The 10809-nt window shown below is 41.1% G+C and overlaps 1 protein-coding gene across 3 annotated transcripts in view; it reads left to right on the forward strand.

Moving 5' to 3' along the window:
- The window catches only part of lrba (LPS-responsive vesicle trafficking, beach and anchor containing), a 301696-nt gene that overhangs the window by 168603 nt on the left and 122284 nt on the right, over window positions 1-10809 (forward strand). For all 3 annotated transcript variants that reach the window (XM_080449815.1, XM_080449816.1, XM_080449817.1), the window contains exons 37-39: window positions 1741-1865; window positions 7477-7620; window positions 10581-10717. In XM_080449815.1, the coding sequence (XP_080305941.1) occupies window positions 1741-1865; window positions 7477-7620; window positions 10581-10717 (406 nt within the window). The remainder of the gene's footprint in view (window positions 1-1740; window positions 1866-7476; window positions 7621-10580; window positions 10718-10809) is intronic.

Here is a 10809-nt window from a genome sequence, read left to right on the forward strand (position 1 = left end):
TCCTGAAACACTTCTCTCCTGGCTTGTGTGTTATTTTGGCTCCTCTCTTCTTTTCATGGATTAACGTACTTTTAGACTGTGAGCCTGTGGAATATCTCGACATATACCCGGTGTGAATCCAGTGGGGGCCTGGGTGGCTGTTACTGTGATTTATATTTCTTGGGTGACGGGGCCCTGTTGTACAATAAAACTTCTTCTCACTTTGACAGAGCACAATAGACTTAAAGAGGTATATTTCACCAAACCACGGTAAATCAGCACAAGCAGAGGGCCCTGGGACCACTGCTAAAACTATTTAGCGGTCAACACCAGCCTAAAACCAACCTCAACGTAAAAACCAAAGAACACTCTCCGCACGTCTTTGCGAGGCGACACATTTGCCATGAAATGTTGGCCAGTAGTTGAGTACAATGAGAATATGTGACACAGTCAAATACAGTTAACCACTTAAGCCCTTATTTATACTTAGTTCTATTTTATGTTTTTGAAACATTTTCATTTATAATGACGTGCCCCAAAATAGGGTCACCAAATTGAAAGTGGTTAGATGAACAATCCAGATTTGACTGTGTACTGTCGGTGAATTGCACGGTCGGAACAAGTGCGCGTTGTCACCCCCCCACCTGAGTGGTAAATCATGAACACATGAGTTCTGTGTTTTCACTTGGAGAAAACTAGATTTTCATAATGTTTCATACAACTCATTTCCTGTGATTAGGGCTGACAAATGAGCAGCTCTGCTGAGTTCTCCAGATTAAACAAGCTTTTGAAGTTGTGAAAAGAGAGAGAGAGAAGAAACCCCTGGCTAAATTGATTGAAAACCAAAATAACAATGGATTTCTTATGCTGTGTTCTGCCTCCCGGGCTCAGCTAATAAATAGTTGAGATTGTTTTTTAATTAACCCCCCTTCCACAAAAAATACATATATAAATAAATAAAATATATTTAACTGCAGCTGACAGGTACTGTACATGCACAATGTACAGTGTGGTGGTGAGTGTTCATTAAAAACTTAACACTTTCTTTACCTTGAGAGCCAGTCAGGATGATTTACTAACCAGGCCCTGGAAAAGGGAGGTGTAAATTGGGAAGAAAAATGGTGGCCGGAGGACATTGATTAATATTGGTAAATGCATCCACCCACCTCCTCCCCTCCCTGGCCTGTGTGTTTGTAATGGCCTTCGTCTCCTCATTGGGCCCGGCTGAGGCAGGGACCTGACAAGAGCTGCCCTGCTGGGCCTGAAATGAGGTTGGAATGGGAGCACGTGCCACTAGAGTGTGTGGAAAATGATCACTCTGTCAGGGCCCCTTCATTTCCACTGTGATGTACCTAGCTCAGTTCACCTTCCCAGAGAGAGAAAGAGAGAGGGAGAGAAAGAGAGAAAGAAAGAGAGCGAGAGGGAGATGAGAAGGTGAAGGACGGAGAGATGCGATGATTGCAGGGGTCTTGAGCTTACATACAGGCATGTGATTTTAAAAAGAGGCTATCTGAGAGAGAAATACACACACACACACACACACACACACACACACACACACACACACACACACACACACACACACACACACACACACACACACACACACACACACACACACACACACACACACACAAGCACAGAGCAAAAACAATGCTGGCTTTATGTATGCTGGCTCGGGCCAAACGCTAGTGCTGGGCTGCTACTCGCCATGCCGGCCTGGTAATTACTAACACATGTGCTACCTCTGTCTCGCTGCAGCCGGCCGAGAGAGTTCTGGCGCCTGGACTACTGGGAGGACGATTTGAGGCGGCGGCGGCGCTTTGTCAGGAACCCCTTTGGATCCAGCCACTCCGGGTCGACACTCAAGGCTGCGGCCGAACATGGTCAGTACTCCGGCCCCTCCAACACTCACACCACCCACGCCCCCAGTCCCTCCACCCGTTCAGGTACTGCCTGGCTTGCTCGCTTGGCGGTAATGTCAGGTACAAGGCAATAAAAATTAGCTCTACTTGTGTAATAAAAGATTTATTGTGCCGCAACACTCAGTAAAAAAGAAGCGCCCTCATTTGAATTTTACACAGGTAATTTCCTACCTCATCTTCTCATTATGTGAATAGGCACCACAGAGGAGTCTCTCCCACACACACACGCGCGTGCGTGCGTGCGTGCGTGCGTATGTACATACTTATTGCGCACACAGACACACACACACACACACACACACTTTAGAATGTATCTAAATCCATACATTAAACATGTTTTATTCATAGAATATATTTTTTGTATAGGTAAGTCATAAAAAGCATAACATTTCATAAGTTTTTCTTTTTATTTTCTTTATTTTTTTCCTTTTCATTGTTGCATTACAGTGGCTGTGATGTCTGGTAAGTAATCCCACCCTCCATCAACCCCCCCCCCCCCCCCTCCCCCCTGCCCTTTTCCATCTGATTAAGCAGTCATGTGTTTTTTTCTTTCTTTTTTCTTTCAAATAAGTCAAGTTTAAATCATGTCTTGATCAAAGTCAGTCAGGATGGACTAAGCATCTTTCTATGGTAATGTCTCAATGACTCATAGCTGTGTTACAGGTTAAATGTCATATAACAGACCAGAATCTACAGGGTTCTGCTGTTGAACAATCACATTGTGTCAGTAGATGCTCAGAGAAGAGGCTAAATCGAGCGCTGTTTGAAACAATGCCATCAATACCGCTGGATATACAAATGTCGTTAAAACCAATAACACTGATTACCTTTTCCCTCAGCAACTGAAATAAGACCCGATCAATCCTTCTCCCGGCATCATTGTTTCTCAGCACTTGTCCATGATAACCAGTGCAGATTTTCAATAAACTACGTCCAGGGAACAGTGTAACATTCCCAGTGGTCACTTTGGCCACCATGTCCAAATGACACACGCTCCACACCTTAACAATAGGAGTCACATTTCTCTTCCAGAGGAATACCTCTAAACCCTTATTTCTGTTAAGATTGTATACTGCCATTACAGCCCACACCAGGGTTTATAATCAGAGCCATCGTGGGGCCTAAGTTTACCAGTTTAACCCATTACCCCACCCCCCCCACCCCAAATAGAGAGGCCTGATTCTGGACCAAAATTGCCTCCAATATGTCACCTGGCTAAAGTCCCACTAAACCGTGATATTTGTCCAAAAGACAAACGGCCAGTGTGACAGCAGTCAATAAGAATGTGATCTAAAAGCAATAAGTGTTGGGAATCCCCCAAAATCCTTGGAGACTCACTAGGCTAGAGTAAATGGCTGTAATGTGAAGGCAGCTGGGGAAAGAGAGAGAGAGACGGAGAGAGATTGTGTGCGACCCTCTGGGCACTGTTCATTTGCTTTATGATTCTGACTTTTTGGATTTCATTCATTTCCCTTCATTTGTATTTCAGTAGAAAGTCCTCGTTGTGGTGTATGTGTATACTTGTCTTGTTCCCATTTGTTGCAATACAAGGAATTGTGTGGTATTCATGATCATCTGCACTGACCATTGGATATTATCACTATTATTACATTCTGTTGCTAAGTATTTCAGTTTACATGCCGCATGCTGTATATTCATCACTTTGGGGGAAGAACAAACCCCCACAAGCAACATTGGAAGCTTTGAAAGTCATGTCTGTTTAAAAATAGCCATCAGCCAGTTGCAGCAAGGGAATGCTACCTCCAGAGAGAGTATATATCACTCTGGCTGAATTACAAGGGGGGGTGGGGATATATCATTAAAATAACTCTTTGACGTTGAAACTTGACGGCGGCCATTTTCTGATGTAACCTTTCGTCTTGTTTTCGTCGACCCGACATTTGTTGCGGAAGTGCAGCTCCAGACGAGAATGCAGAGCCCTGAGTTTTTCAAACGGAGTACAAAGGTCATATCTGGCTGTAATTATTTTCATCAGACAGAGAGGGGAGACTCCGCGGGTCTCACTCCCTAAGAAAATATTTAGTGTATGATCAAGTCTGAATTTAGTCTGATTCCAGGCTACTTGTAGCAGCGCTTTTCTGATCACAGCTATCATGAAAATAGCAGGACCTTTTTTTGCACCAGAATTGTTTTTTATTTTCAACCAGTAACATTCGCTTTAAATACCATTTCCTTTTTTGTAAAAACATGAGGGAAGAACATGCATTTCTGCAGTGCAATTGTACTATGTGTGATCACACATAGTCAACCAAAACTAACTTTGATTGGAGATTCGTGGAATCTAGGGAAGCAGCCTGGTTAGGTATTTATGGCCAGAAAGAGCCATCTTTCCTGGGGATTGATTTGGTGCAGCCTTGGGTCCGTGCACCAGAGGTGGCAGAGTAAATACGTGAAGACTAATGTCTTGGGTGCCGGTGATCAATACTCACCTCATGACCACACTCCTGGCTACGCTCTTGTTAAAAACAAATTAGTTAATTCTGACAATTTAATTGCTAGTCCCATGCATGCCTCCAGTTGTATAAGGCAGGCGGTTTGCACGTCTCGGTAAGGAAATGGTTTCCTGAAAAGTGTAACCTGCCTGGGATTTGTGCACATTCTGTGCCCCTCGTGTGTTGAGTGATATGGGTAAAGTCCTCGGCTGGATATTTTCTTTAACGTGGCATACCTGTTCACTGTAGAGATTGTTCATTATTGGTATTTCGTAATCCAGCTCCTGAGTTTATACTGTATGATAGTGGCGCATTCATTTGAAATGTGTATGAATACTGTATATTATTATCTTTTATAATAATAATACTGTTGCAGACCTCCAAGATTAAGATTAAAAAGGACTTTAGTCCATACTGGAATTGAAAATTGTTTATTTTATATAGATACAAATCAAAAGCCAAAACCTATTTTCATGGGAATTCAAGCTCTCAATGACTGTCATTGCCACTGCAATGTGTCCACCCGCGCACACACACACACACACACACACACACACACACACACACACACACACACACACACGCACACATTGGATGTCATAATAGTAAAGAAATTATTTTTATATTTTACGTACGTATAGAAATGGAGACAAATAATCGTGACACAATCTGCAGTTTGTGTGCACATTTCTAAACCTCTGTTGTGTGTTGGAAATCTGTGGAGTCCTTTGTAAAAATAGTTAAATAATATGAAGTATTGTCCTTGATTAACATTATGCATGATCTACATTGTGTATGTCAACAAAAAATAGCCTACTATTTACACACACACACACACACACACACACACACACACACACACACACACACACACACACACACACACACACGATGCTAGCATGAAAATAAAACTCCCTATTGGATATTATAATGATAGTCTTAAGACAGGACGTCTCCTTGCACATAAAAGTTATTACAATGGAGAGGAAGTATCAACAGTGCTTTATAAATATTGAGCAAATAGTACAAGTTATTACTGTTTGATTTGAAATAGTTTCTTGGAATAAAACCCTACATTGGCAGAATATAGCCACAATAGTGTGTAGCTTGCCAATTCATTGTAATAGATAATAATAACTTTATCTGATGCAGTTAACTCTCCTATCAGCCATGTATGGATTGTGTGTTACTTAGTTCAAGTTAATACCAGTGCGTATCGCTCTGAGAAGCGATTAACAAATTGGTCTTATGGTAATAGTAGCAGTGTTTTTTGCTCTTGTGATACAACCAAGAACACCCTTATGTTGACAACATTCGAGTTCTGGGGCCGAGAGTCACCGAGCGTGTTTACAAAGGAATGTACAGAAGTTCACATACACGTCTGTTTTTAAGCGCGCTCATCTGACAAGTCCCCCTGTCCACTTGCTCAGTGCGAATACAATGGCATGTGGTACATATTAGGGGAGCTGGTAGTAATTTCAGCGCTGCTAACTAAGGAATTCTCCAGGGAGGCTTAATTACAGGAAGACCATTCTGAATATCAGTGAGCTGCATATTTTCCATGACAAGAGATTTTTCAAGCCGACTCTCTTCTGGCAGTGGCGAAGTCCTCAGCCGCATGATGTGGCACTGTGTTTGCAGGAAATGCAAGTGATCTCTCTGCCACCACTACCTCAGGTGGAACTAGTGAAGGAAAAATAAAATACTATATATACAGTCAAATCCTCAGTGTTAATTTAATTCTGAGAGTGTGACCATTTTCACACAATCGGTGTTAAGTGAACACTGAGGATTTTCCGTTGTACCACTTGTTTATTCACTGATTTGATGCATAACAAATGTTACTTTTGCCTCCAACGTTGGCTTGGAAACACTCATGCATGGTCTTTCATACCCGTATGTTTGCCCGCCACACACACACACACACACACACACACACACACACACACACACACACACACACACACACACACACACACACACACACACACACACACACACACACACACACACACACACACACAAACACAGCAAAAAGGGACCTAGCATACTGCCAACTATATTTACAAAGAAAGAAGGCTTGCCAGTTTTGACTCTGTACTGTATACTTTTGTCTGTGGATCCTTCCCATGCACCATTGGGGGATGCAGGGCTCTGTAAATGTTTGCAGATTACCATTTTTCTTAAATAATCCATTTGGAACCTCAAGTCATGTTCACTTGAAATCAAAGCGGGCAGCATGCAGCTCTCATTTAGTTAAAATGACTTTTGGCTGATCTTTGGATAAAAACGCCATTTGTTTTGATGTATATAAAAGGGGAATGATGCAAATTGGGTTTCAGATGAGCGTTTAATTGCCTTGTGTCAGTCTTTTGTATCATGGTGTATCTGTTGTTTCACTTCACCCATATGTGTGTAGCTTGCCATGTCTGGTGTACAAATGCAGTGCTACTGCAGTTTGTTTTCTTTTGAGATTAAAAGTGGTGGATAGAATACTTGCAAGCAATGAAGCCAATGCAATATATTGCTCAACTGTTGGACGATGGGGGTGAACTCAGGCAAGCCAGATAGGGAATATGTTGATAATAATAATTTGCAGAAAATTAGTGTCATCGCATTTCTGCTCAATTCAATAAAAGCTACAGAGTAGAATACAAAGGCTATAAGAGCGGATATGGGATATTAAGCGTGGTACCAGACTTAATCCAATATAATTAGGTTAATTTCAGTCAGTTGCCTAATAGCCTACAAACTTTCACATCTTAAGAGATTTATCTGTTTATAATGGCATGATATTCATGGTAAATTTTATGTGTTGTGTGGTACCATCTTTCTTGATTCTTTAGATCAGGAAATTAGATCTTGGTTGACTAGCAGGCTTGATTAGAAAAATGTTAACAGGCTTTATGTTAAAATATGCTTATAGGCCTACATGTGCAACCCTGCGGTAGCTCAGACGGTTTGGGTTTACTGTAGGCTTAACACTGGATTTCAACTTAACATTTTACTGTCTCATTTATTTTCATAGGATTGTGTTTCTGTTTAAATATTCATATTTATTCATTTTAAATATAAGCTTTTTTTTTTTTACATATACAAATTATAATTTTCCCTTCCAGCTTCCGAAGAAGATATTCTCAAAGGCAAGCAATCTATCAGAGGCCAAACTCTGGGGAATCAAAACTCCGACAGCGAAGTGTTGTTGGATGGAGACGACGACACACTCTCATCTCTGGAAGAAAAGGAGTTGGAGAATTTAACGGGTAACAGCTCATCGATTTAGTTTCTAGTTTCTCCACCATAGCATCTTAAGTTGTGCTGATTCTGTTGCATCTCCAGTGGTGGAAAGTAACTAAGTCAATGTACTTAAGTATTTACTGTACAATTTTTAGATACTTTTACTGTACTGAAGTATTTCCAATCTTCAATACTTTTGCTTCTACCCCACAACATCTCAGTGGCAAATATTGTACTTTTACTACAATTATTTGAAAACTTTAGTTACTTTGTAGATTTGAATTATTATTACAATACATTAACCACTTCAGCCCTATTTAAACGTTGGCTATTTGAAAATAGCCGATCTACAAGCTCACAACGCATCGCAATGCGAGGCGTTGTGAGCTTGTAGATCTGCTATTTTCAAAAGATTTTTTATACATTTTACACATATGATACTTTGTGAAACGGGACATTCTGCATAATGAATACTTTTACTTTTGGTACTTAAAGTATATTTTTATGCCAATACTTTTGTACTTTTACTCAAGTAAATTTTGATTACCTGTTAACAGTTACTTGTTAACAGTGTTTCTATTGCAGCATTGATACTTTTACTCAAGTGAAGAAATGTTGTACTTTTCCCACCACTGTGCATCTCCATGAGAAGGCTTGAACAGGTTTCTATCATTAAGATAATGAGAGGGAATCATTAGCTCTGACAAGACTTTCTCATTAAGTTTAGTCCATCCCTGCCAGTGCCACCTGATAGGGTGGTTGTGTGTTTGTAAGCATATGTGTTCGGTTCTCAACCTGTGGGTTGGGACCCCCAGGGGGGTCCCTACATGATTTTGGGGGGGGGGATCCTCAGATGACAGTGAAGTGACAATTTAAGGACTTTTCAGACCTTTTTTATACCCAAAAAAGAATACTAGTACAGCATCAAAAGTAATCAACAAACTAATGAAAACTGGTCAAACATTGGCCAAATTGTCAAATAATATAAGAGAATATAAAGAGAGCAAAACATTTGATCTACAAGCTCACAATGCCTCACACTGTGTTAATGAGAGAGAGAAGGGGGGTAGCTTATTGACTTATGACTCGCTCAGAATTACTGCATATTAAAAAGTAGGCTATAGGACATTATCTTGAATATAGCCTACCGTAGATCAATTAAGCATTCAAAGAGCAGTAAATAGGCTATTGATTAATTGACTGCAAACCATGGGCCATATATAGGCCAAATCATATGGTGGCCCACTAACCCAATATCAATTGATTTTTAGCCTAAAATTGGTTCTCTCCCCCATAGCCGTTAATGTGACACCGTTATTCGAACAACCAATTATATATCATATACTAATCGGATTTCTCCCTATAATCCGCGTTTTTATTCGCAGTGACAACGCGCTCGCCAGACTATAAGCTGCATAAACATAGACTTATGAAGAGCTATTAAAATAACGCCATCGGGTGACAATGGGATTAGGCGTCAAATCCTGCTTAATAAAGTGACATGGTTTCTCAAATCAAGTCTATATTGTCAAGAGGAGTGGGGGTGAGTTTACTGGTGGTGTCTTGTCTCTCCCCCCACCCTTTCTCAACCAGCTGTCTAGTTCAGGTGTAATTGAATGACTTTGAGTGACTGGAAAAAAAAACCCTGTTATTTCACCCAGGGATAACATGTTAATACCGACGAGGAGCAGAGGCAGGACAAATGAACATATATATCTGTTTATTCCACCCAGTCTGTGTAGCCTATGCGTCAAGGGTGCTTAGGGAAATCAAACTGGGGTCTCTTCGCAGCTCCGCACATCTGCAAGTCCAATGGCCGGGCTCCATATTATAACTCTCTCTATGCCGGGCTCACATGTGCTTCTCCGGGCAGAGCTTCCACTCTGAGCTCCCCTGAGCCGCTAGTCTCATTGTCATACTGGCATAAATTAAGATGGATGAGAAATTAAACAGACCCGTCACCCCCAGTCCACGCCAGCCCACAATCAATGGATCCTGATTGACGGCTGATTCTGTTTATTAAAAATATAAATATATAATTTGGACAGCGTATTCTGGTTTACAATTTTAATATTTGCTAAATTACCAACCACCTGAAAAAGCACTGTCAAAATGGCTATGCATGGTCTCGAACGATCATAACCCCATCGCATGTTGTTATTTATTTATAAAATAGGTTGTTATAGGTTACTTCGACCGTGGCACCACATAAATAAGGATATTATAATTGGCGCGTAATGTTACAATTTATACATTGTCTATCTAACTTGTCAAAGCCATTAGGCCTATATTTATGCCCATAATATTATGTACAAACTGTTTTCTCACACTGTCTTTATTTTCTGTTCCTCTCGCCGACGTATCGACGTTATTGGCTTATATGAGCAAAGGCGTGCAGCAGCATTTGTTTTTGCCATTTTGTTTAGTAGCTAAAGACTCGCACAATGTCCGCACTTTGCCTTTGCTGAGTTTATATGTTTACCTTTGCACGCTGGTGCTCATTGTAAAGGTCAGTGTGTTTTCCTCATGGAGAGATGAGGAGAGATGAGGCAGAGGGGGGGACTATAGACCACTGTTTCCCAAACAGTGGGTCGGGACCCATTTGTGGGTCGCGAGTAAATATTTCCTTTTTCCCGTTTCGTACATTTTAAAACAATTTATTTTAAAAGAGTTAACAAAAACACAACTTTTCATCAATTAAAAACAATTGCAAGATTTTTGAAAAGTATTTCATAAATAAGATGAAAAAATCCAATCATTTCCATAAATGAATTTAAAAAAAGTTTAAAAAGTGTGTTGTGAGCTTGTAGATCTGCTATTTTCACTATAGTTTGGGTCCCGGGAAAACTTCTGATTTCTCTTTTGGGGTCTTGAGCTAAAGAGTTTGGGAACCATGCACTGCTATAGACGGTGCTCTATAGCGAAAACACTTTCTCTTTTATTTCTGACCCGTCGCTATTATTGGCGTTTTGTGCATGTCTCCCAGGCCCAGTAAACCTGAGCACCAGCGCTCAGCTGGTCGGCCCGGCCGTGGTGGTGAGAGGCACCCTGTCCATCACCGCCTCGGAAGTGTACTTCGAGGTGGACGAGGATGAGCCAGGCTTTAAGGCGATCGATCCCAAGGTAAGAGACAGGAGAGAGAGAGAGTGTGTGTGTGTGTGTGTGTGTGTGTGTGTGAGAGAGAGAGAGAGAGAGAGGTGAAGCGAGGGGGAAGG

This window comes from Gymnoscopelus braueri (genome assembly GCF_963280865.1).
Source record: "Gymnoscopelus braueri genome assembly, chromosome: 2".
NCBI classification, from domain to species: domain Eukaryota; kingdom Metazoa; phylum Chordata; class Actinopteri; order Myctophiformes; family Myctophidae; genus Gymnoscopelus; species Gymnoscopelus braueri.